The sequence below is a fragment of the Momordica charantia genome (genome assembly GCF_013281855.1).
Source record: "Momordica charantia cultivar OHB3-1 chromosome 2 unlocalized genomic scaffold, Mcharantia_2.0 BLBB01000002.1, whole genome shotgun sequence".
NCBI lineage: Eukaryota > Viridiplantae > Streptophyta > Magnoliopsida > Cucurbitales > Cucurbitaceae > Momordica > Momordica charantia.
In genome coordinates this window covers 7,146,430-7,173,526 of record NW_028275160.1, presented here as the reverse complement: position 1 = coordinate 7,173,526, position 27,097 = coordinate 7,146,430, and the positions used below count along the sequence as shown (strand labels likewise).

At 34.1% G+C, this 27,097-nt stretch overlaps 3 protein-coding genes and 1 non-coding gene across 4 annotated transcripts; all 4 read left to right on the top strand.

Moving 5' to 3' along the window:
* Positions 1 to 8,962: 8,962 nt before the first annotated feature.
* LOC148212746 (endoglucanase 24-like) lies at positions 8,963 to 12,154 on the top strand. Its single transcript, XM_088121155.1, has 4 exons — positions 8,963 to 9,516; positions 10,065 to 10,364; positions 10,585 to 10,746; positions 11,091 to 12,154. The coding sequence occupies exons 1-4, from the start codon at positions 9,082 to 9,084 to the stop codon at positions 11,694 to 11,696; spliced, it is 1,503 nt and encodes a 500-aa protein (XP_087977281.1). The 5' UTR covers positions 8,963 to 9,081; the 3' UTR covers positions 11,697 to 12,154.
* Positions 12,155 to 12,205: 51 nt separating this feature from the next.
* Positions 12,206 to 12,278, top strand: TRNAE-CUC (transfer RNA glutamic acid (anticodon CUC)). Its single transcript has one exon. It is a non-coding gene; the product is annotated as a tRNA-Glu (tRNA).
* Positions 12,279 to 16,354: 4,076 nt separating this feature from the next.
* Positions 16,355 to 18,392, top strand: LOC111015380 (fructose-bisphosphate aldolase 1, chloroplastic). The gene is made up of 6 exons (XM_022290392.2): positions 16,355 to 16,645; positions 16,722 to 16,991; positions 17,062 to 17,171; positions 17,245 to 17,335; positions 17,413 to 17,682; positions 17,908 to 18,392. The coding sequence occupies exons 1-6, from the start codon at positions 16,472 to 16,474 to the stop codon at positions 18,184 to 18,186; spliced, it is 1,194 nt and encodes a 397-aa protein (XP_022146084.1). The 5' UTR covers positions 16,355 to 16,471; the 3' UTR covers positions 18,187 to 18,392.
* A 3,437-nt stretch (positions 18,393 to 21,829) lies between these two features.
* CIB22 (LYR family of Fe/S cluster biogenesis protein) lies at positions 21,830 to 26,415 on the top strand. Its single transcript, XM_022290389.2, has 6 exons — positions 21,830 to 22,039; positions 22,140 to 22,181; positions 22,973 to 23,054; positions 23,878 to 23,933; positions 25,326 to 25,392; positions 26,157 to 26,415. The coding sequence occupies exons 1-5, from the start codon at positions 21,908 to 21,910 to the stop codon at positions 25,362 to 25,364; spliced, it is 351 nt and encodes a 116-aa protein (XP_022146081.1). The 5' UTR covers positions 21,830 to 21,907; the 3' UTR covers positions 25,365 to 25,392; positions 26,157 to 26,415.
* Positions 26,416 to 27,097: the final 682 nt, after the last annotated feature.

The following is a 27,097-nucleotide window of genomic DNA, read 5'->3' as shown; positions in this document are numbered from 1 at the left end:
TTTTTAGTTCTTAGAGATTTGAATGCTCCACTCGTTTAGTTGAGCATGAAAGAAATTAATGTATATTTTTAAAAAATATATTTTTTATTTCTGAACAAAAACAAAATCATTAGGACTATTTTGGTAATTATCTTTTATATGTTTGTTTTTTTATTTTTGTTGTGATATGGAGACAAAATATATTTTAAATAAGTTTTCTGAAATATTTCTTCTCCTAAATTCAACATTTTTATGGTGTGCCCATTCCCTTCTATTCCCTTCCTTTCCTTTCCCTTTCAATCTCATTTCTCAATCAAATCAAACTAATAAGGACTTTGAGATTTGATGCTCATCCATTTCTTATCTTCTTGTTTAAATTACCCTTTGGCTCGGATTTTAATTTTAGGGTAAAAAAATACCTTTGTTGCGTTAAATCTCGTCAATATTAAAAAGCGTCAATATTAAAAAGGGGGAGTTCTTATAGTTACATAATAAAGATTTAAAGCGACTAACTGCCCTGATACTAAAAATTTAAAAACTAAATCATTATAAATTTTATATTAAAGGGACTAAATTGTTTTTTACCAGATATATTTTAAAATTAACTATATGAATTAAATTGTGATGTACTAAAATTTATGGAAAAACTTTCAATTATGTAAATTAAAATGGTTTAAATTATATTTTGGTGCATGAATTTTTAAAATATCTATGTTAATTTACAAAATCTTATTTGTTTCTTAAACTTCTTTTTTTAGTGGTAAACTTTAAAAGAAGTATCCCCTAGTCTTTATTATTATTTTGCCACTTTATATGTTAACCATATATTTGGCTTAGCCGATCTATGAGGCGCCAATACATGCTTTTATAAATATATCAATATATACATCTAATTAGAAATCATTTTTATTTATCTATTAAAAAATTAACGACAAAATAGCAACGTGAATACACCTAGAAAGCTTAATAATTAAAATAGAATAGTGTTAAAAGTGCACGAACCAAAATAAGATTTAAACCAATTAAATTATAGACTTAAACGAGTGCGGAAGCATGTCATCTTCCAAATTAAATTAACCCACTAATGAATCATACAAAATTTAACCAATCAAAATCGTGATACTTCCAATCACAAAATCAACCAAGTAAAATAAAAAAAAGTTCAAAATCCACAATGAAATACTTAGAACATCGGCAAAATTAGAAGAACCAATACGGAAAAAAATAGTCTTATCTAATAAAGATGCTCATGCTGCAATGAAAAAGAACCAAATTGTCCATTTCATGGTGCACCCATTCCTCCCTTCACTATCAAATCAAACCAAAGGAGTCTTTCTAGGGATAATGCAAACTAAATCCATTGAATTGATGCATCATATTTCTTATAATTTAAATTATACCTTCTGTCAATATCGTCTTAATTTGTTAATCTCATCCGCAATCCCCATTTTGTGGAAAATATTTGTACCACATCAAACAACACCACATTCATGTTTCATAATTCTTAACATCACTTGTTGGAATTAATTTTAATAAATTATTCACTTATTTAAATATTTGGACTATTCTATAAGCACATTAGTGATTCTAATAATAGGTTCGTAAACTTCTCATTCATAATTATAACTCAATGAGCACATAACAACCTGTCAATCTAAGATATTATTAAAAATCATAGAATCAATATTGTCTAATTAGAATAATGATTGACGATATGTTTTATCTCTTCAGTCTCATATTTTCCAACAAATAGACCGCACTTGGTCTTGTGGGCACGATAACTAGTACACCAGCGATCCTAGGTAAGATTAGTTGAAGAACTTGTTGCACAAAATGTACCATCGAGAAACATAGTTGATGCTCCCACATCCATAGCATGAGTAGTTAAAAAGCAAGTTAATGATTTGAAATTCGACCGACCTATTAAAGAAAGAGACCATTAAATAATAAGCTAAAGGTAGGCAGGTTGCTGCTCGCTTTTTTCTCAAGAGGCCAAGAGATAAGTCATCCATGATTCGTATTTTGACTGTCTAATCCATCAATCTTAAAACCTAGATATTTCTATATATTTTTTTAATATTTAATATTAAAAATTGAGTTTAGGCATGAAACTGAATCTTTTTGGAAACTGAAAAGGAGAAGTGTGTGTCGGAAGTGAAAAAAAATAGGAAGATAACTTGAGAATGGAGGAAAATGCAAACTTTATCATGTAAACAAGTTTTGCAGCTTTATTCAAAGCTTCAATTGGTCTTTTTTTTTTTTAAATTAATTAAAAAAAGAGTCATGGGATCGTGTAATGTAACCGCCCAACTGCCATAACAGTCTGCAACTGTCATCATGATATCTTATCCCTGCCACTTCAAATTTAAACCACCCACTCCCCAATCACTCTCAAAAACTTCACATTTACTTTTTACTTTTTACTTTTTACTTTTATTTTTACTTCTACACATCTCTCTAGTTTCTATAAATATAATCAAACTGGATTTTATTTTAACAAAAATAACCCCTTTTGAGTTGTTTTTGGTTGGATTTTTATCACAGCTAACCTCTCTTAATTTGATCGAGATCTATTTAAAGACTTATCTCCATAGTAAAAGAAAATGACAAAACATAAAAAAGAACGATATATAATCACTGATATAGATATAATATTAAAATATAAATTTTTATTTATTTAAAAAGTGTGGAATGATTATTTGTTAGTTTAAATATTTGATACAAAATTTATTATTATTATTATTATTTTTAGAAAATATTAATTTACATCAGCATCTAAAAATCTAAATGGTTAAGAAAAGGCAAAAATAATATATGAATTTAAAAAACTGTCGGTATCTTTATTTTGTTTGTTTGTTTTCTTTTTTTTTTTATATATATTTATAAATCTCGTAGATTTCACCTTGTTTTTCCTCATGCAACAGTTCTCCTTTAATTTAAATTTAGGTCCAATTATTTTGCAACAGAATTCTGCGTGTACTAAAAAGAAAAAAAAAACTACAATTTTGCATATTTTTGGTCCAATTATTTTATTTCTTTTAATTTCTCAACACTCATTTTCTTTCTCTTTCTCTAATTATTCGAGGTACATTTTCTCTCAATATTTTCTGTTCGTATATATATTTTTATCTTTTTGGCCTCTCTTTCAAAAATACTTTTTTTTCTAATTTTTTTAGTACAACAATCTAAAAATATGAGAGATCGAACATCGAGAATAATTACATGCCAATTACTATTGAACTATGTTCATGTTGACAATACTATTCTTGGTAATACATTTTCTCTTATTATCCACAAAATCTATCCCATTCATCTCTCTAGGTACTTTTTTCTCACTTGTTGTCTTCTTTATAGACACAATCTTAATAATATTCTTATAACTTAATAGAGATACTATTAATAAATAAGAGAGACGGGTTCCAAATTTATGACATAAAATATCTTTTTATAAAATCAAATTTAGATATAAAAAATAATATAATATCTAGAAAATAATCCAAATTGAATACCCATTAATTTACTTTATTGTCATGATTTTGATTACAAATGTATAATACTACTGTCTATTTGATAATAAATTTGTCTTTTAACATCACTAGTTAATATCGCACGTGGTTTTAAATATTTTAATATAATATCTCTAACAATTTAAGATATAAAATTACAACTAAACATAATTTCTAAATGGTACTATTGCCATGAAATCATTGAAAATATGAGATAAAAAATCACACGATAAAAAGAATAAAATAAGAACAACACCGATCAAAAAGTCATATTAAGATAAATAGGAAAACTAATAACATGAATATATTTTAAAACTTCAAAAGAACATTAACTAAATATTAAATTAAACTTGAAAATAACATTAACTAAATATTAAAACATGAAAGTCTCGTGGATATATAACCTAAAAGTAATATACATAAAAAAATTAAAATAATCTAAAAAAATTAAAAGTTGAAGATAACACGAATATATAATTGTATACTTTACCTCGCAATCGATTAAATAAGTTTATGAATTCTCAAATATTCTTTTGACATGATTCAGTTTTCACTAATTGAGAAAATAAAAAATCTTAATTAATATTTTGAAAATGAATTTTAGGTCAAAGAAAAAAAAGACGTATGCGGATGTATGCATTACTTCATCAAACAGTTGCACTCCTCATTTGATTAACTTATCTCAACACACATTTTCACTCGAATAGTCACAACTCTTTTGGATTAACTTATTGTTTCATCGAATGGTCACAACTCTTTTGAAATAATTCTCCCAATATACACTTTAACTCGAACAGTCGTGTCTCTAGCAATAATCATGTGCAATGCACGTGGAATTAAATGTTTAGATTTTAACTATATTAAAAATGACGTTTAAAAAACTAAAATATGAATTTATGGAAATTTCTACGTTTAAAAGGCAAAATAAGAGACATACTTTCTCCTCCATAGACAAATCTCTACCGTTTGATTGTGATGCATCATATTGTATTTTGGATCACACCATACATGGATGATAACACTCTTCTTTATGTAACCACATCCATGAGATTAACTTCTCTCGACGAACATATTTACTTGAATAATTGCTCTAGTCAATGTACCAAAAATTGAAGGACAAAATATAAATTTTTGAAAATTTAAATGGTAAAATAGGAAAGCAAAAGTCCAATGAATAAGTATAATATGAAAATTAACACAGTAATCTAATATGTAAAATAATTAATTTAACCATTCAACTAATAAAAATTCATTGTCAAGTAATCAAACATGATCACAACACATAAAATTATTGTCAAAACTAACTCATGAGTTTAGAAACTCAAGTTAGTTAATAAAGACATAAATATCAAAATAAACACATAAGAAATTTAAAAGAATAATACGAACACTAAAACTAAAATAAATCATTAATATATTAATATGAAAATGTAATTTTATACTCTAGCTCATCATCAAATCAAATAAATTTATGGATTCTTTCGGATCTTTGTGTTTCCCTTACAAATAACGAAAACTTTTAATTTTCGTTCTTTTGAAAAGTTTTGATTTTTCTGCAACAGAAAAGCCTAGACATTTTGAGAGATAAAAAATACACAATTTTAATGGAGGGCAAAATTGAAAGACAAAGATTCTCTTCCATAGTCCCATTTATCTATAGTATAGATACGTTAAATAGTTGTGCTTAACCACAATATATAATACTCATACTTAGTCACAAATCTCCCAACGAAACAGTAAGTAGTCAATCATGAATTTAATGAAATATAATTTTTAAAATTAAATTAAATTAATCCAGCTATTTAAATATAATGTGTAGGATCAAATGCACAAGGTTTACACACTCACAATCACTTCTAAATAAATTATTTTAAAAATAAAAAATACTTTGGGATAAAAAATAATAATTTAAAAATAAATGTTTATTTGGAAATAAAAGGAACACATTTCTAAAACATTGAATAATAGCAGAGGCGTTGAATGAGGAGGGTGGGGTTATGAAGAAATTAATTTATCGAATATTCCTGAAATTGGAGCATTCCAAAGTTTCAGAAATGACGTGTGATTTTTTTTTCGGGAAAACAAAAAAAAGTGTAATTAAATTGGTCAATTATTTTTTTACAAATACAATGAATCCATATCCATTTATCTCCAAACAAAAAAAAAAAAAAAACCATTTATCTCCGTCTCAATATTCCTCCTCCAAACTTTTCTTCCTTAAAACTCCTGAGGAGATAATTCATCATTTTTTAATTGCCCATCATGTGCCCATTTCTTTAATAATTTTTTAAAAGATTCTTTTTCTTTTTTTTCTTTTTCATTATAAAAAAATACCTAACTCCACAGTCGTGGGTTCAGCTCATTAGAATGGAACTGTTTAAGAAGAATATAGCTTTCAAGTACGTTTTCTAGTAGCGAGTTTTTTCTGTTTGAAGTGGTTTATTTTTGAAAACTAAAGAATTTAAACGAAGAAAAACTTCAAACTTTTGCATCACTAATCATTTAAATATTGGTGAATACCAAATCTATCATCTCTGTTAGATTTGAACGAATATGTTAGAAAAGTCATAAAATATGAATTGAAATTATGCTATGCTGTGGACAAAACTACTGTCTTGAAAGCGAAATTTCGACTCGATCGTGGTGCAATCAAGATTAACACAACAAATCCGAGACACGTGCACTTGTAGCTGGGAGTTGGAATAGATACTACAATTATCCAGAAACCATGAAACCACTAAAGCCATGGAGAGAAAGTATATCTTTTAAAACCAAACAAAGCCTCCATTTATATATAAACAAGTTTCTATTTTTAGTGATTTTAAAAATTAATGTGAAAATTAGTAATATTCTAAATTTAAGATAAACTAATTTTAACAAGAAAACATTTATTTTGACTAAGAACTAGTCATTCTCAACAAATATCATTGTAGATTTGTAATACTATATTCTAACAAGAAAAAAATATATGTAGTTACCGTTAAAGATTTTACATCGAAAATATAAAAGATCTAACCAAGGTTTATAATATAGATGAACTACTCATTTTATTGTCAATTGATTTTGAGATGGAACTCAATGAATATTAATATAGTATTAGAGTTTAAAAGCTCAAACAAACATCTGATCGAAAATGAGATCCGATCAAAATTAATGAATCTAAAAAATCGAAAGAATTTTGAGAGGACATATTAATCCTACGTCTAAAATATAAGTGACCTAGAAAAGATTGGTTTTCGAGATGTAACCATTACAAATATGATTGAAATGGCTTTTGAGAGAGGGTAAGAATATTGTTTTGCTCCATTTGCAATATGGGAATCCCCACTTGCCCCTCAACCACTTTCTTTTTGCCTTTTATCACTGATTCCCCCACAGCTTTATCTCCCCCTCAAAACAACCAATCATAAATCCTCTCCAATCCCGACCATTTCTTTATTTTATTTTATTTAACGTCGGGAGAATATCAATCTCGACGTTTTGGTCAAAGACATATGTTTTAATAAGTTGGTATCTTGGCCTTTAAATTCTCAAATGTGAAAATTGATATCTTAGTGTAAAAATTTATTTGTGTTATCATTAATTCAAGGCATTCATGTATCACTCGGATTTTTTGATTCGTGGTGTCAAGTATTTGTACTTTCGAGAAATAGGTAAGTTATTTCTTTGTAAAATTGTGCTCAATTTCATATGGGGTAATTATGTCAAGATTCGTAAATGAGAGATTCAATTTCGATCGGAGCTTTCGTTAGATTGTTGTTATCTTGGTGAAATGTGTAGAGATTGGAAAGAACATCAATGATATTTTTTTTATTATAAAACAATTATATAAAATTGTTGATGGTGAATTTCGGAGAGGTCCACATGTCCCCGGACGAGTGCTTTGTCAATGAACAAATGAGCATGCAACCAGAAAACTCGATGTTGGTGCAGTGTCCCATTTAATACACTATGATGATCAAGTTAGTAATCAGAGGTCCACATTTAGGGTTTTAGTGACAAAATTTTCACATGCCTTGTTAAGGTGGAGATCCTTCCCTTTTACAGGCACAGATGGCCGACCAAGAAGGATGACGGGTTAGGTGTCAGGAGTGCCTCGAGTTGTACGAGGCCCTAACGTCGGAGGTGTACGCCCCCGACAATTAGTAGGTGGCGCCTCCGCCTGTAGGTCTGCAACCTGCAGTTTATGGGTGCTAGCTAGGTCGCACTGCTCGGCGTCCTTGTCATACAACGTAGGTGGTAACGCACTGGCTGCCTGCATAGTGTATATTGATTCCTTCAAAATGTTACAAACTTAATTATTGCATTGTGGATAAATTATTTTGCATAACAATCCTTTTTCCATGTGAAAGGGAATTGATTTGTTAAAAAACATAATGTTTTGACATGCATATGTTCAACCATTTCTGTGACTGATTAAGAGAGAGATAATCAATCATTTTCTTATTTTAAATGACATCATGTGAAAATAAATTTATACAAAGTTGAATTTATAGAGCATGTTAGGCTCACGACTTTAATAAATGGAGGCATAATATTTGTATCAGTAGAAAGTTAGAAAAATTTACCAAAAACAATATAATACAAATCAAATGTCAATCGGACTTTAGCTCAATTAGTTGAGGCAATATATCGTCGATCAAAAAGTCATATGTTAAAACTCCTATCCCACGTGTTGTTGCGCTAAAAAAAGAAGTCATATTTACGTTATATTTGAAAATATCTATATATAATATTTTAAAAAGATACCTATTAAATTTATGCCATAGAGTAAAATTTCTCTAATAAATTTAGCAGGAAGGTGTATAACCTGTGTAATTACATATAAAATAACATATTCTCTCATAAAGCTCTAAGATATTGTCCACTTTAGACCAAAATTTACCCACCATTAATAAAAATCTCTTATATAAGATATGATCCTTATTTATATATTATAGATTTTTCTGATTCCCTCCCAATAAATCTATAACTATATTTTTTAATTCTTAATTTATAACAAGGGACAAATCAGTGTATCTTTAATCGTACCATTTGATCATATTTAAATCTAAATATAGCTCTACGGTTAAAATATATCCATAATTCATTTAAAAAATAAGTAATACATACATATATATATAAAATAGTAATTTATTTTTGTAAAGATTGGATTGGTCTTAATTAGGTGCGGGAGTGGTGATCTGATCCCATATCTGGTAGACTGTTACAAATTCCGGAACACAAAGTTTTGGAGAAGAGAGAATAAAACACATCCCCCATCTCGCACTCCTGTATTTTTCACTCTTTTATCAACAACTCCGGGCCCCACCCATTAAATTTAATTAAATTGTAAAAATATAATAATAAAATTCTTCTCTCTGCACCCACGTCACGTGACTTCCCTCCTCCCCCTCCCTCTGTCGGCGCTTATTTACCCTTCTGCCACCCATGACCGTAAAAAAGAAATTTAATTTGATTTTCTTTTCCTCTGCCATTCTCTCTCTTTCTCGTGACGCCGCCCCCACACCCCCGCTTAGAAATACCCACCACTTCCATAACTCCCACCACACCACATAAAGCAAAGCAACCAACAAGAACAGAAAAAAAGATATACATGAAGAACCTCATGATTTCCTCCCGCCGCGGCGGTTTTATTCTTGTTCTTGTTCTTTGCGTTGCGGCGGAGTTGGCATTTGGCGGCGGCGGTGGCCACGACTACGGCGACGCGTTGTCCAAATGTATAATGTTCTTCGAAGGGCAGCGATCGGGGTTCCTCCCGCGGGAGCAGCGGCAGACTTGGCGGGCCACCTCCGGCCTCAGCGACGGCTGGACCTACAACACCGACCTCGTCGGCGGCTACTACGACGCCGGCGACAATGTCAAGTTCGGTTTTCCGATGGCCTTCTCCGCCACGCTTCTGTCCTGGAGCGTCATCGAGTTCGGAGACCTCATGCCGCCCACTGAGTTGAGCAACTCGCTCTTCGCGATTCGTTGGGTCACGGATTACCTACTCAAAACGGTGTCACAGCCCAATCGCATTTTCGTTCAGGTATCAATTTATATAATATAAAATAAAAATTATAATATAATTGGTTTCTTTTTCACTGTGCTTAGTGGTATTAGAGGGTAATTTTGGAGTGCCCACGTGGACTGTGGACTGGTTTTCCCATCTCTCGAATTTTTAACCTTTGAAAAAATTCGAAGCGATTTCAATATTTTTGAAGATGAAAATACCGTTTTGCCCTTGGCATTTCAAATTATAGCAGAACACATAGAAGTTTTTCTCATCGTCCACGTCGGCAGATATCATATATCTTTTTGCCATGTCAGCGACGAAGTATAAGGACAAAAATGGTATTCCGTCAATTTTTTTTATTTTTTATATTAGAGAAAAAAGGAGTGGCAGGGAAGTAAAGGGATTGGACCCAGTTCGAAGTCCGTCAATGAAAATAGGACCCAGCGATTGTTGTAACCGTACATCATGTTTCCATACGTTTTAAGGGCATATATGACCCACTACACAAAACTACCATTAATGACGTCATTAAAGAGGTTCTTTTTGCATTCTAATTTTGATTTTATTGAAATTACGTGCAGGTGGGAGATCCGAATGCGGACCATTTCTGCTGGGAGAGGCCGGAGGACATGGACACGCCGAGAACGGTGTACGCGGTGGACGCTCCGGGGACGGCGTCTGACGTGGCGGGGGAGACGGCGGCGGCTCTGGCGGCGGCGTCGATGGCGTTTCGGTCGTCGGACCCGGCGTACGCCGACAAGTTGCTCCAAAATGGAATAAAGGCGTTCGAGTTTGCGGACAAGTACAGAGGAGCTTATAGCGATAACGCTCATATTAGAGACGGCGTTTGTCCCTTTTATTGCGATTTTGATGGGTATCAGGTACTACGTCTAAAAATTAAAATTAAAATTAATTTAATACGGTGATTAAATCGAAAATTGTGGAGACTTTAGATCCGCCCGTGATGGCACTGTCGACCAAATTGGCTTGTTTTGATTTTGTCCTTTTTGGGTGGGGAAAATAATTAGCATTTACATATATGTAATAATGTAATTACGGAAATTAAAATTGTTAATAAAAAAATGCTTCTTTGGGGGACAGGATGAGCTGCTATGGGGAGCTGCTTGGCTGAGAAGAGCGAGCCGGAACGAGTCGTACCTGAATTATATTCAGGACAACGGCAAAACCCTTGGCGCTGAAGACAGCTTCAACGAGTTCGGATGGGACAACAAGCATGCCGGCCTCAACGTTCTCGTTTCCAAGGTCCATTTCCACGTGTTTATTTTACTTTCTAGATAAAGTACTATTTTCTTCAAAAAAAAAAAAAAAAACTTTTGAATTAGGAGTTCTAATTTAGTAATTAGTGTTGTTCTAATTTAGAACCACACTTTTAAAATAATAATAATAATAAAATAGAAGGTTCTTTTCATCTGTCGTAATATATTGTATTAAAAAAAGAATTACAATGAATATTTAAAAGATAGTAAAATTCACCACTCATTATTATTTAAAAAATTATTTATCTATTTGTTTGATTTTACTCTCATTTGTGAAAAAATTTAACATTTAATGTGATGTGTGTGGTGGGACGGCGTCGTATTGTTCAGGAAGCACTAGAAGGGAATATATTCTCTCTCCAATCGTACAAGGCGTCTGCAGACAATTTCATGTGCACCCTAATTCCAGAATCGTCGTCCTCCCACATCCAGTACACTCCCGGCGGCCTAATCTACAAGCCCGGCGGCAGCAACCTCCAGCACACCACCTCCATCGCCTTCCTCCTCCTCGCCTACGCCAACTACCTCGAGCGCACCTCCGCCACCGCCAACTGCGGCAACCTCGTCGTCGGGCCGGCCTCCCTCCGCCGCCAGGCCAAGCGCCAGGTCGACTACATTCTCGGCGACAACCCCAAGGCCATGTCCTATATGGTCGGCTACGGCGACCGCTTCCCCCGCCGGATCCACCACCGTGGCTCCTCCCTCCCTTCGATCCACGACCATCCCCAGCGGATCGGCTGCAAGGACGGCTCCGTCTACTTCAATTCGCCCGATCCTAACCCTAACGTCCACGTCGGAGCCCTCGTCGGCGGCCCCGGGGAGGACGACGAGTACGAGGACGATCGCGCGGATTTCAGAAAATCCGAGCCGACTACTTACATTAATGCGCCGTTTGTTGGGGTATTGGCCTACTTTGCTGCCAATCCTGGCGCTTGATTCTTCTTTTTTCTTTTTCTGCGGCCGTGGGCGGCGGCGGCTACCATTTATTAGGGCACGGGGAAAAAGAAAAAAGTTTTGCTGTTTTTTTTTTTTAATTTTAATTTTTAGGAGTGTGAAAATGATGGTCTCTCATCTTGGCGGTGCAGCGGAGAGGGAAGAGGCCCAGTTTGGTAATTTTACTCAAATTACCTTTGAATTTTACCATACAAATGTTCTAAAAGAAAGAAGAAAAGCCATGTAGTGTTTTTTTTTTTACTGCAACGTGAGGGAGTCCTGGGATACGGAATTTAAGAAAAGAAGTAATGTTTTGACCAGTTGAACAACGTTGATGTCAACTGAGTTTTTCAGGTGTCGTTTGATGTGATTTTTTTATGATTTACTTGCAAATAAATGATAATATAGGAATGATTTTGTGTAATTCAAATAATTAGCCTTTGTGTGGTTCGAATTTTTCCGATTTATCCCTTATTTGATTTAAAATGTTAGATGTATTATGTTCTTCAACATCCGTTGTAGTCTAGTTGGTTAGGATACTCGGCTCTCACCCGAGAGACCCGGGTTCGATTCCCGGCAACGGAATTTTTTGCTTTTTTTTCATGGATTTTTTTTGGTTTATTTTAATTTGAACATTTTATAAATTACGCATCTCGAAGCGCTGAAATCTGCTTTCACGGTCACTGTACGAAATCATTACGAAGATATCATTAAATAATAAAACTTTGGAAATTTAAAATTTAATTAAAAATTGTTTTTTGATTTTTCTATTGGAACTAACATAAGAATCATACAGTAGTACAAAAAAAGCATACAAAACTTTATTTATACATACAATACAACTAATTTCTTTTTAGACGAAAAATTTAGGGCTATTTATACTTGTATACCTTCCTTTTTTTATTTTTTAATATTTACAATACTATATCGCTTCTTTCAAATATTAAAGTTCAATCAAACCAAATGGATAGTAAAATATTTCTACATTTTTTGTACTAATTAAATGGATAGTAAAACAGTGTATGTGCCCACTAAAATGAGTTTTTATGTAATAGGAAAAATATGTTTAAATTTTATTTTATTACAACGAAATACGTAATCAAATTTCTCTTTCTAGAGATTCCGCCAAAACAAAAAAAATCCAAATCGAAAATCTATTTTCAATTTTACGAGATGTATAAGAAATTAAAAAAGAAGGAAAATAATTAAAAAATATAAAGACATAGGCTTAACCATGGCTGGTGAGGTTGAACTAACCATAGATAAACTTATAAGAATCGGAAAGATAGGAAATAAAAGCCTAAATATTTATAGAAAAAAGTAAAGATCCTAAAACAAAAGAATTGAATCTGTTGGTTAATGTAATTAATTTTTAATTAAAAGTAGAAGAAGAATATAAGTTGAGTGAAATACGACGTATCAAACTAGCTCACCGCGGCTGGCACTCGAGGAACTACGGGGCACTCTATACGGAGCAAGCAAGTCTTGGGGATGAGACGCCCGCGCAAGGACCTCAATTCTCATTAGGAGGTCGAACCAAGGACCTATGGAAGTCGGGGCTTCCCCCTCCCCATGGGCAACGCAACAGTGTCCTAAGGAAGGAGTTTAGAGGCCTTATAGTAGCATAGACTTATTTTTCTTTCTAGGTCATGCGAAGGGGGCCAGTCCAAGATCGTACTGTTGCTCTACAAAGATAACAGACGCTCTCAACGGCTAGGCGCCACTCTCTTTCTGAGTTATTCCAGTTTTTTCATGATTTCGTGCCGCGGTAAAAAAAAAGGACCGTCTCAGCGGAAGGAGAAGGACCTGCAACAACAGATATCTGACCAATAGATCGTGGGTTGAAATCTCCGTTTCCATGCCATACTTAAAAGAAAATGAAATATTGCAAAAATCAATCCAATTAAATAGATGTATGTAAGGAAATAAAATATGAAACAACAGATGAGTATATTTTTGAAAATAATTTTTCTAGAAAAAAAAAGAAAATATTTAAACATACCGTATATAATTGTAAATATTTTTGTTCCGTAGTATATTTTCGACCATTAGCGAAAAGATTATTCTAAAGGCTTTTTAGTTAAGACACATCATTCACCCATCTCGGACTGGCCCATGGGCCTCCACAACTATCTCCCATACTTTTAATTTTGATTATTTTTTTTTATTTATTTTGAATTGTCTTTCTCCCTTAATTTAGTTAGTTTTTCAATTTTGGGAATATCTTTTATCAAAATTTCATTTTATAATTAAGGTCGTTTTGGGAAGAAAAAATTTTAAGCCATTTTTTGACCAATATTGGAACTAATATTTAACATGAGACCTTTTTAGTGAGTTTCTATTAAATTTAATTATATTATGAAGGTTTGTTTAAAATGAATATTATTTAGAAAAATTGAGGTACATCACATATAAATATGTGTCATTCTTCTACAATGTTAATTAATGCATATCAATAGCTCAAAAAACTTGGAAATGAAAAGCTTGGAATAAAATCCACATTTATAGGATGCAAATTTAATGCAAGTAGAGATTCATAAATGCCTTGAAAATAACTGCAATTATACTTCTTCATAAATGCCATTAGACAATGTCTTAATTAAAAGAGAATGAGAAGTTGTATGTTTTTTCTATCCATGCATCAAATTGGAGATTCTTTCCTAAAGATTGATTGGGTTTTCATGGAGAATTTTTGTCAATCTCCATTTTCAGATTTGCTCACTACCACAAAGAATGTAAGTAAAAATGTAACTATATACATTAATTAACTTAAAAGGCCATATACAACAAGGGAAGTATATAGTTTAATTAATATTTTTTTGAGCACAATGTGTTACCAAACTAATAACAAAATATATATATATATATATATATTTATTTATTTATTTATTAAGAGAGTATAAGAGGAGGGATGGAGGGAAAGTAGAGGAAAAAATATGATTTTCATATGAAAGATGAGCAGCTCTAGTGCTCAATCTTGGGTCTTAGGTATGGGTCGGATCATGATAAAGAAGATTCGGTGGTTGTATAATTTTCAAGCGGAAAGTCGTCTACTTGCAAAGTCAATGGGTTCCTCGCTTTGTAAAGTATTTAATGATGCGTCTGTAATAGCCTACACATAGGTCCCACAAAAGAACGCGCTACGTCTGACCCACTTTCTAGTAGATGAGATTGGAAATTATACTGTTGTTAAGTGTATAGAAATTGCACAAAATCTATGATTCTTTTGGTCATGTATTCACCGACCAGCTTGAATCTATTTTTCTTCAAGGACGAGTTTATGATCTGTACACTTTGACCCAATAAAGACACTAAAAAAGCATCAAACATGGTTTATGTTTGTGAATTCTTCCTCCAACTAAACAAGCGATCTCCGTAGAATTGCCAAATATGAAATTGAGCACTCACCTAATCTTATTGACTTGCTTAAATCATGTCTAATTAACTAGAAATGCAATCATTTCTAAAAGATCACTTCACATCCGTGAGAGATTCTATTTTCAACTTACGGCCAATTAGTTCATCTATAACTTCATATAAGGAATGAATACTTCACTTTAGATTATGCGCTCTGTTGGAGGTAGATTTTAGCATATACGTGGCAGGTGATGAGTGGATGTAAAATGTGATGCGTGGCTCATAGATTCTACAGAAAAAACCACTTAAGTGTATGCATCTCGGCTTGTTCGTTTAACTGAACCGAATCCCTTCAGTGGTTGAGCCAAACAAGCTTGTTCATGATCGCGTTCCCATGTTATTGGTCGAGCCGATTGGCTTACCTCAGCTCGGACACGCCTCCGACATATTCCACGTCAAGGAACCGCATTTCACGGTAACCTTAAAGAGCCGTTGAGGCCTTGTCGGGAAGGATTAGAGGTACGCGAACATTTCGATTCTCTCGATTTAGGTCTTACTTTCACTGACTTTGACATCGGAGTGTTCACTCTGTTTTGCAGGTCTTCTATGTGACATTCGGAGCTTACTGTCCAGCTCATCCGATCCGAACCGACGCTTGCAAAATTGGTCAATTTCCTGATCCAACACGCTCTATAAAGAAAGTAATCATCAATAATTTAAGGTATATTCTTCTAAATGACATAATTGTTTGGTTCATTCCTTGATCTAATAATATAATTTTGCAAACACAGACAATAGTAAAACAATTTGTGCTGTGCATTTACTTGCTTATACAAATCACCCAAATTTCCCCTGCAAAAAAAGGAATTTAGTCCTCCCATCCACACAGTACCATTAACCACACATTTTTGCATCAAGCAAATAACACCAAGAAGGTCAATTTGCAAAACTCATAATCATAAACAAAAATCTCTTCCAAAGAGATGACGTGGCAAGCTATCTACCGTTGTTCATAGTGATCACAAACCTCATCAAATCCTCTAACTAAACCACAGCCATTAATCTCCCTCTCCCTCTCTCAAACAACAAACACAGAATCAGAGCCTCACATTTCCACAAAACCATGGATGTGATATTGCAAAGCCCAGTATGGCACTGGCATGTGGAACAGCAGGCTGTGCCATGTCAGCAAAGTTATCATCCACGTGGCAGAGGGATATTGGGAGATGGACTATGGCCTCAAATTGGCAATCTTTAATCAAACCCAAGGGCCAAGGCAACTATAAATACAGAGAGAAGACCTCCCATTTGTGGCCACGAGGCGGATCACAGAGCGTTGGTGAAGAAACAAGGAAGGAAAAAGATAAGATTTTTAAGCTCCACAGACTGTGTTTGAGCTTCTACCTTCAATTCTATCACCAATGGCCTCTGCTTCTCTACTCAAATCCTCCCCTGTTCTCGACAAGTTCGAGTGGGTCAAGGGCCAATCCCTCCGCCAGCCCGCCGTCTCCGTCGTCCGCTGCCACCCCACCGCCGCCCCCTCCACCCTCACCGTCCGCGCTGGCTCTTACGCAGATGAATTGGTCAAAACTGCCGTAAGTATAATAATAAGTTTAGTCCTCAACTTTCAAGTTTATTCTAGCTTTGACTCGTGAACTTATGTTTGCGCAGAAAACTGTAGCCTCTCCCGGGCGTGGAATTTTGGCGATGGACGAGTCGAATGCGACCTGCGGGAAGCGGTTGGCGTCGATCGGGTTGGAGAACACCGAGGCCAACCGTCAGGCCTACAGGACGCTGCTCGTGACGCCGCCGGACCTCGGCAAGTACATCTCCGGTGCTATCCTTTTCGAGGAGACGCTCTACCAATCCACCGTCGACGGCGAGAAGATCGTCGACGTTCTGGTGAGGCAGGGCATTGTTCCAGGAATCAAAGTCGACAAGGCAAGTTCAAACTAATTTCCATATGATTGAAATGGAGTAGTTTGGTTTACTGATGAGTATAAAAAAACAGGGGTTGGTGCCGCTGCCTGGTTCCAACAACGAATCATGGTGCCAAGGACTGGACGGCTTGGCTTCTCGTGCAGCTGCTTACTACCAACAGGGCGCTCGTTTCGCCAAATGGTATAAACAAATCATTAATTCATCATCTTCTTCAGTTTCAGAAACTCAAAATGTTAACAATGGGGATTTGCAGGCGCACGGTGGTGAGCATCCCCAATGGCCCATCAGCCCTCGCCGTGAAGGAAGCCGCGTGGGGCCTTGCACGCTACGCTGCGGTCTCCCAGGTTCGAACAAATCGATACCCATCTTTTGATTTCTGCTGTTTTAAGAAACCCCCATTTTGATTTGGCGGTTTTTTCAGGACAATGGGCTGGTTCCGATTGTGGAGCCGGAGATCCTGCTGGACGGCGACCACGGAATCGACAGAACATTTGAGGTTGCACAGAAGGTGTGGGCAGAGGTTTTCTTCTACCTCGCAGAAAACAATGTCATGTTCGAAGGAATTCTTCTGAAGCCGAGCATGGTTACTCCCGGCGCCGAGAGCAAAGACAAAGCTAGTCCCGAGAAAGTTGCGGAGTACACTTTGTCTCTCCTCAAGAGAAGAATTCCTCCCGCAGTTCCCGGAATCATGGCAAGTTGTTAGATATCCAATATACGAATTAAATTTATTCAACCCATCAATTTAAGTTTTCTAAGTTTAGTGATAGCTTAGGCATTTTTTAACACATATTAAAGCGATAATTTATTAACAGTACAGAGCGGGAGGTTCTGTGTTCAAACTTTAACGGGTTATCTAATGAAGTGAAATTGAGACCATTGAAACTTGTTTTGAATTGAGTTTCTTTGTCGTGGGCAGTTTTTATCAGGAGGGCAATCTGAGATCGAGGCGACGCTGAACTTGAATGCGATGAACCAAGCACCGAACCCGTGGCATGTGTCGTTCTCGTATGCGAGGGCACTGCAGAACACGTGCTTGAAGACATGGGGCGGCCGGCCGGAGAATGTGAAGTCGGCACAGGATGCTCTGATTCTCCGAGCTAAGGCGAACTCGCTCGCGCAGCTTGGAAAGTACACCGGCGAGGGCGAGTCCGAGGAGGCCAACCAGGGGATGTTCGTGAAGGACTACTCATACTGAGCTCTTCAGGGGAAACTTCTATAGAAGAAAGATGGATGATTCATGATGATGATGGGGTGAATTTGGAGACTAATTGCTCTGTTTATTGTGTTTATGATGGTGCTTTTTATAGCGATTTCAAAAGAAGAAAAAGACTATTTTTGTGTAATTCTTAATGTTAATGTTAGCAGCTTAATGAACATTTTGTTGGTGATGATTTTGGTTTAGTTTTGTGCTCTTGTTAATGCTATGTAGTATGTAAGATGCTTCAATTTGCATTATGAGCCTATGATATATATAATAAGGCTTTCTTTCCAAAGAATCCTGAACATATGTCTAGAGAATAAATGAGTTTTTAATTTCTTCAATTTTGTGGTTCAAAATTAAAACACGAGGAATAAGAGACGATATTATCTTAAGTTTATTCAATAATCGTATTTATGAACGAGAATCTATAATCAAGGATTTAGATGTCGGGTAATATGTCTAACATTTTGTTTGAGGATTTCTACAGCAACACCTATGATGCAAGGAATAATAAACTTACATCATGATATCTTTGTCTTCATCGTTCTTATTTTTGGCTTTTTTTTTATCATGGATCATTGGTTCACATTTTATGGCATTTCCACTCATTTCGTTTTTCCCTTTCTATGGACTGACACGTTGATCATGGCTCATGAGTCTTTTTTTTATAATAATATTTTATGATTTCTAGGTCTGTTGATTTAATATTTATTTTTTACTTTTACATATTTACCTTTTCAAATTTAAATGCACATAATTTTCAAACCTATTTCTAAATCATTGATCAATTTTTCATTTTTCAATCAAACTTACACGAACTCCGAAACTAATATTCAATCACTCAAAGTATTTTTATTTTATTTTATTTTATTTTAGAATTGGTTTTTACTAACTATAAACAACCTTTTACTTTCACTTAATTCTTCACATTCATAAGACTAGGGTTGGTATCCTTTTAGATAACAATGATTAAAAAATGATTAATAAAACATAATTAAACATTGAACTCCAATTTACTTATTAAAATAATTTCTATCCATTTTCATTATCTTGTTTCAACATTTCCATAAGTATATTGCCTATATGTTTAGATACGAGGGTCAAAAGTGATCGATTATAACTTAATTAAGCTACATTAAATTATTATTTACCAATACAAATAATTTTCATCGATTTCTACAACTTCCATCATTTTTCTAAAATTTTTATATCAACCTTTCCGTAAATTGAGACATCGAAATTTCCATTAGCATATCAAACATTCCCATAATTGAGATGGCTTATATATTTAAGCGGTTATATTACTTCCAACATATCAAACTATGAAAGCTTTTGATGTGGAAACCGAAACAACTGTGTGGAACTTTGGCGTCAATTATCTATCTAAATTACTAATAAATCCCTGAATTTAATTTAAATTTTCAAATAGTGAGAATGATATTATTCAATGTAACAAACATTTCCCTTACATAAAAGTATAAAAGGATCATTAGTTTGTTTTGTGATTTATGCATTAAGACAAAAATATCAAAACCATATCTCCATCATTGCCATCAACATTTGGAAATGTTAAATTACAGAGCTGTAATATAATCTCTACAGAGAGAGAGAGAGAGAGAGAGAGAGAGAGAGACCACTGCATAATAGGGAACCACCCACTTGCCTGCAAAATGGCCATATTTCATCAACAAGCTAGGCCAGGAATTCTGGCTCCTACTTGATTTATCACTCTTGGCTCTGCTTACTTGAACAACAATCTTTTCTAAGCTATGACTTCAATCGTGTCGTCACCGTGTTCGCCTTGAAAACACTCTCTCCCCGATTCGGGTTCTTTCTCGACGTTGTATCGGTTCCTCGTACGCTTTTTTTGCAGCTCAATTGGAAGATTCTGAGATATTCTTACTCACGAAAAGATGTGAGGGTTTGAAGTTTGGTGTTACTTGAGAGGAGAAACAATTGAGAAATTTGAACAAGAACATTTGCAGCCACAAATTTATACAAAAGAGAGGTTCCATGTATATTGTTCCACAAAATCTAGTTTGTGACAGTAATCTTAAACCTCTTACCAGCAATACAAGAAAAATAAAAAACTATTCAATATCTATAAAATATTAAACTTTTGCATTCAGTAGCTATGGTATCAAAATAGTAAGTCCTGTGATGTCATTTATTTCCTATTTAATATTGATTACCACTTGTTGGCGTGATGCAAATTTGTCCACAAATGACAGTGAGGGTTAAAGTATCTATAAAATATACAAGTTATCTTAATCAATCAGTTTAAGTTTTGGGTTGAATGATGATTTAAGAAAAACAATTTCGAATCATCTCGAGTAACTTTCTTTGGATTAAAAATTGATAATTACAAGAAGCAGCAAGAATCATATATGATGGATGTGTATGTGTTTTCTGTATGGATGCTTGATCATGTTTTCCCAAAAAGTAAAATTTGAAATTTGATTCTATGATAGTAAAATTTTGTGCTGTTAGGTAAGTTTATATTAAAGCCTTATTCATGAACTGAACAGACATCAGCCAAACCAAAGAAGAAAAAAAGGGAAAGGAAATAGAGACAGAAAGTTGTCCAGAAAAAAGAAAAAAGACAACTATTTATTTTTTTTAACAGTAAATAATTACCCAATAAAAATATATATTAACTGTGTAATACTGACAAACATATTACAACGTAATTGACTACAAATGATATAAATTTGAACAACTTGATGAATACTAAAACTTAATAAAAATAGTCGAGGCACGCTTCAATAGCGCTGATCTGAAGACAATTAGTTGCTCTGCACAAGTTGCTAGCAGACTACATCAATCGTCTCAGCAAGATACAACGACTAACTCCTGTAGAACTGCAACCTCGAACTACTCGGATCTGACAGAACTCTTAGATACTTGCTCTCAACATAAACAAAAAGAACAACTCAAAAGAAGAGAGAATTCTTGTAGGAGGAGGAGAATACCTAATTGTGGTATGCTTGGATCTCAAATGAAGAAAACTACAACTATATAGAGTCGTCCATAACAAGTAAGATCTCACAAGCATATTTAACACATATAAAGTTACAATTGTAACTTTAATAAAATAAAAAAAAACTTCTCATTTGAAGTATAACTTTAAGTTTAACAACATGTAACTTTAACAAAATAAAGATACATAACACAAAATTGAAACAAAAACAACTTTATGAAATAAATAATGAAATTGTTACAAATGTAAAATAAGTTTCAAATTCTTAATATATAAATTTAATTTTTGGATGTTAAATTTGTATGCGCAATGGTTTTCTCACTTTCTTTCACATATTAAACATCCAACATAAAATTAAAAAAAATCCATTCAATTTTATCGATTTTTGTTAATAACAAAATCGAAAATTAATATAAATATAAATTATAAATTTTAAAGATTTAGCCAAGATATTTATTATTAAGCTGAAAACAGTATTTGTATAAGGAAATTATTTAAATATCATTAATTTTTATTTTTTTCAAAAAAAAGTTAAAAAGTGACTTATAATTTAATTTACAAATTCGCTATTTTTGTAATTTCCTCGAATTCATTATAAAGGTTTGAAACCATATTAAACGGTGCGTTTTTGGGCGGTCGAAATCGTTAAACGGCGTCATCTCCAGTGTGGGTGCAGATTGAAACCACAACAAAACAGTGATCGAGAGAGAGAGAGAGAGAGAGAGAGAGAGAGAGATGAGCTTCTCGTCGACGGCGGGGTATTTGGCTCGGCGAGCCGCCCAGAAGGAGAGGGTTCGGATTCTGTACCGGCGAGCCCTCAAAGACACTCTCAACTGGGCAGTCCATCGCCATCTTTTCTACCGAGACGTAAGAACAATTTTCCCATTTTCTCATCTCCATCGATCCATCCTACTCTCCTTTCTCCAACTGATTTCTTCATTTTGTTTTTGAATTGTTCTTGTTTCAGGCTTCGGACCTGCGCGAGAGATTCGAGGCAAACAAGCACGTGGTTCGTTCTATGTCTCTCTTCCTTCAATTTTGATCCTAATATTCTGCATTCATCTCTTATGAGTTATTTGACCTAGGGATGTGGATATGACATAATGGAACCAATTATTGTGCAATTCGATTAGTTGACCGAGTTTTGGATGAGTTCCTTTTGTAGTTTCGTTCTCTAGGATTAGCATTGTTGATTCATCCTTGAATTTCACCTGGATCTCACAAAGGATTATATTACGCTTATAACGTGTTGGGAAGCTATTGTGATTGTCATCATCCAAAATGTATGTACTTGGAATTTCGGTGGGACGTCCTTTATTCAAGAATTATATGGCCCCCCAATCTTTATAAATACAAGACACCCTTTGACATTGAATAATACAATGTACTATTCATTTTTACCTCTTCAGATATTCAATGATGTTTTTTAGTTCTTTTATGGATATACTATATTCATAGAAATTTTGATTATGTGCGAGTCTTCTTATGCATACCTCTCTCCTAAATCCTAATCCATGGAGTAAAATTTATTTTGAGCTACGAAGATTCATGACGGTCAGCAGGAGGAAATTTAGCTTTGGAGGATTTTTGTAAACTCAGAGTTGGACTTAGAGATCCAATTATGTTTTAGAGAACTTAATTAAAGCTAACTAGCTAAGGCCTCAGATTAAGGAAGTACCCAAGTGCTGAATATGGTGTAGGATCTACATGTATAGACTGATAAGATTTTGGTTGTGCAAGCTACAATTTCTACATTATTTATCTTTTTGCTTATGGATCCTTCTTTGGGTGGATTTGCAGGAAGATCTTGATACAATAGACAAACTTATAGCTCATGGGGAAGCTTCCCATAATAAGTGGCGACATCCTGATCCATATATTGGTAAGTAGAATCATGAATGGATTGGATTTCGTGGAAGTTTACAAAAGTGAGAAACTCTGCATGTTGTATAATAAAATACGGTTACTGATTATGTCATACGTTAATGATGAAATTAGCCTCTCTTAAAATTCTTGGTCTTCTAATTTAATCTGTCCTGTAGATATCAGTATTATAGAAAGGACATCTCTCAAATTTATAATCTGCTTGAATTTAAGGGTGAGAGAGGCAGAGACTAATTACAAAAACTCTTAGGTTATGAACTCCGTTCTGATGCATAAATAAAAATCTGCTTCTTAATATGAGCGTATATTTGTTAGTTTATAAAAATCTTATGATTTTTCTTCATTCCAAAGAATCAGTTCAGCTGGTTGGAATTGTAGCATTTAACCTCGAAAATTTAACTTTTTCTTGAGGGATTATTCATCGGATATCATATAATATAAGATTCCAGAATATTTGGATGCTCGGTAGCGAAATATTATGGTGCTTGTTAAGATGCTTGGAAATGGAAAATTCTTGTGTTTTATTTGCAACATATCCATTAGAATGTAATAGCAAAAAGTAACACTTTTTCTAACAATGCCATTGTCATTAGTTTATTGTTAAAGGATAATTGTTTTGCATGATTACATCAAAGGAATATGTTTGTAGATGACTATTAGTCAATCTCTTTTAAGCTGTGGGCATGCTTATGAAACACAATGCTTCCTCTCCCTGCTATAAGGACCATTCCATTGTGTATTATTTCAATTTTTCCTAGGTCAAAGGTATCTATGCAATTATAAATCTTTTAATATTTTTTTCCTTTTCCTCCAATCTGTAGTTCCTTGGGCTCCAGGCGGTTCTAAGTTTACGCGAAACCCAACTCCACCTGCTGGAGTAAGTCTCTTTCAGATGAACGTTCACCTATTTGATTTGTTTTCATCTTCTTTCCTTTTCTTCATTGCTCCAAGATTTTTTTTAATATTCACATATAACATCATTAACCACCTCATCCTCAGTACTAGAGGTCATGATATAGAGATAATTATAAATGATTTATATTTGGTTCATTGCTCAAATGTAACGTCTACTGACAACACAAAGTTCTGAAATATGTATATTTTGTTTTCATGTGACATTTTTTTTATATGAAGAAATGCACTAGTGTAAGCTAGACTTTCTTTCCTGATGTCAAAACCCTAGCAAATTAGAATTAGGAACCTTTTGTGATGTGAAAACCCCTAGCGAATTGGATTAGAAACCCTTTGGGCATGTGGACCCCTAAATCACAAACACTAAAACCCTCAAATCGATTTGATTTCAACCTAAGGTTTAGGTCATACATGGATTGCCTTAAGACTAAAACTCTCGAGACAAAGAACAAGTTCCTTGGCCCAAGGGCAAAACACCCCACAAAATAAGATGATCAATCTTATTTGAATGTTTTTTGCATGCAACCCAAGGAAACATGAATTGCAAAAGATTCAAGAAGCTCTTAGCTAAACTTAGAAAAGAAAAGCTCGATTGCTATAATTCCATTAAAATTGATCTAAACTGTCAATCTCTCAAACAACGTAATGGTCACACTTTAATAGCCTCCCAACTAAACCATAAATGCCACATCATAAATCATAACAAAAGGATTAAAATATCCCTATTCAATATGTTCCAGAAAGGGTAAAATTGGAAAGTAATAAAATTACACAAAAACTCTAAAATAAAAGTTTATCATATTCCAAGTTGTGATCATTTCACCTATACTATTCTCCCTTCCGTGAGAAAGGGAGTTTCCTTTGGCGGGTCGGGTTTTTTGGGATTATGTGGGGCATTTGGGGGGAAAGAAACAATAGAATCTTTAGGGGAGTGGAAAGGGAGTGGGAGTTTGTTTGGGATCTCGTTAAGTTTAATGTCTCTTTATGGGGGTCTGTTTCGAATTTATTCTGTAATTATCAGCTAGGTTATATTCTTTTGGATTGGAAGCCCTTTCTCTAGGTTGGTTTTCGGGGCTGTGTTTTTGTATGCCCGTGTATTTCTGTTTTGTTTTCATTCTTCTCAATGAGAAGTTCGGTTTCTTATAAAAAAAAAAAAAGAAAAGAAAAAATCATTTCACCTATACTTGGAGGAAGCACTTGAAAATGGAAAAAAAGAATGTTCCTTCCCTAGCAATAAGTGGTTAGGAACTGAGTTCCGTACGCTTTCCCTTTCTCTTCTTTGATGTTTTATTCTTATAGTGTGCTGCTTGCTTGAGAGTGTAATCTTAGTCATATTCCTGACGTCATCTTGGTGCAGATTGAGATAATATATGACTATGGACGGGAAGATCACTGAAGTCTTCACTGTCATGGTAATAAATAAGGTAAGCTTACGTTAGGTTGCTGATAGCAACAATGTCTATTTTCACAATTTTCACTCCTTGGGAAGTTTGTATCCTTGAATTGTTCTTTTATCCGTAATGAAAAGTTTGTTTCATGTTAACGAAAAGATAGCTACCATGTCTATTTTCTCTAGTAGTTCTATGGAACTAAAGTTGGATTCAACTGGCTACTATTCATTAAATAGTGTGTTTATTGTACGTGATGTTGACCGATCAGTATTATTGCATGGAAATTATTAAACCGAAAGATTACAGTCATATCCCGAGTGAAATTTTGAGAAGTTTCTAACTCTAAAAACCCACTTTACCTGATGTCGAAAACAATTTTTTTTTAAAAAATAAAAAACAAAGAAAATTATTCTTTTGTTTTTAAGGGGGAGTCTGGTTAGTAAGGACTTGGGTCTCATGGTCATATCGGCTTAGAGGTCTGAATTTCGAACCTTCCGGTGAGTTTAATGCCAAAAACTCTTTATGTCTCCCAAGTCCAGGCCTTGGGGCGTGCTCCTGGTATAAGAGAGCAAAGCTACAGCTCCTAGTTATAAAAAAGATAAAAAACAATGAAAATTATTCTTTTGTTTTCAAGTGTTCTGCCTGTTTTCTAAAGCAACCATTTACATAATATTATAATTAAAGCAGTTTTGAATATATAATGATTACTCAAGCTTGGGTTATTTTAAAATGATACATTCAACAATTTCCTTGCTGGGAGTTGTGATGAGGAATTGGAACATCTTCTACTGTTGCAGGTTGAAATGGTCGACGGCTTCGTCAGAGTTGATGATGATAAAGGGAGCTTCTTTGATGTGTAAACTTGAATGAACACAAATTATAGTGTTATTCCTTGTTGATTTGCTTTCTACTTTTGCTTAGATATGCAAATTTGACATAGAAAATCACCCATTGGAACGGTGTGTGATGCTCTGCAACTTTTTGGCTGATTTATGCCTATTCCTTCTGCATGTACCTGTTTTCTATTCATGTGGATAAGTATTTCCATTTCTTTCTCCTCTTTTTGTGGTATTTTGGCTAAATTTGACGTGGGAGGTCATGTATGATGGAGCGGGACTGATGAACGATCTACAAACAGCTGCAAGAATAGGGGACCAAACCATCGATTTTTGAGGAGGTAATAAGTGTTATTAAAGTATGCATGAATTAACATTGAATGGTTTTTACAATGAGTGAGGCTAAGTTGCATGATTTTTGAAATAATAATAAATATTTTTGGTGATTGAAAATCTATTTTCTTTTTTGACTTTTTTGTATGGTTTCCTAGCTTAGCGTTCTAAAAAAAATATCAGTAAAAAAGTACTTTTGCAACACTTTGAAAAGGCTGTTTCCTTTTGTGGTTAGATCCGAAGTAATTCGTTTAAGAATAACCTAAAACAGCCCAAAATACCATAAAATAAAATATTTACGGAGTACTTGATCCTCTTTTAAATCAAGTTATGCTACTTAATTGAAAAGTACTTTCGATGGCATAAAATCAAACATGAAAATAATTTCTTACACAGCGTCAAAGACAAATTTCTTTCGCTAAAAACACCTTAAAACTTGAGCGATGATCATTCATAGATCATAATTGTAGGGCTGGAGTTAATATAATCTTTACCCTTTTAGAAGTTAATTGAAGACTTGAAATTTAAGGACTTTCATTTACGTGGTGCAAACACTCTGGCAAATTTCC

Excerpts from the sequence above, each read along its gene's own strand:
- LOC111015380 (XM_022290392.2), top strand. The coding sequence starts at position 16,472 with ATGGCCTCTGCTTCTCTACTCAAATCCTCCCCTGTTCTCGACAAGTTC. Across the intron at positions 16,646-16,721 it reads ATGAATTGGTCAAAACTGCC|AAAACTGTAGCCTCTCCCGG; the intron begins GTAAGTATAATA and ends ATGTTTGCGCAG. Across the intron at positions 17,336-17,412 it reads GCTACGCTGCGGTCTCCCAG|GACAATGGGCTGGTTCCGAT; the intron begins GTTCGAACAAAT and ends CGGTTTTTTCAG.
- LOC148212746 (XM_088121155.1), top strand. The coding sequence starts at position 9,082 with ATGAAGAACCTCATGATTTCCTCCCGCCGCGGCGGTTTTATTCTTGTT. Across the intron at positions 9,517-10,064 it reads CCAATCGCATTTTCGTTCAG|GTGGGAGATCCGAATGCGGA; the intron begins GTATCAATTTAT and ends AATTACGTGCAG. Across the intron at positions 10,747-11,090 it reads TCAACGTTCTCGTTTCCAAG|GAAGCACTAGAAGGGAATAT; the intron begins GTCCATTTCCAC and ends CGTATTGTTCAG.
- CIB22 (XM_022290389.2), top strand. The coding sequence starts at position 21,908 with ATGAGCTTCTCGTCGACGGCGGGGTATTTGGCTCGGCGAGCCGCCCAG. Across the intron at positions 22,040-22,139 it reads GCCATCTTTTCTACCGAGAC|GCTTCGGACCTGCGCGAGAG; the intron begins GTAAGAACAATT and ends TTCTTGTTTCAG. Across the intron at positions 23,055-23,877 it reads ACATCCTGATCCATATATTG|TTCCTTGGGCTCCAGGCGGT; the intron begins GTAAGTAGAATC and ends TCCAATCTGTAG.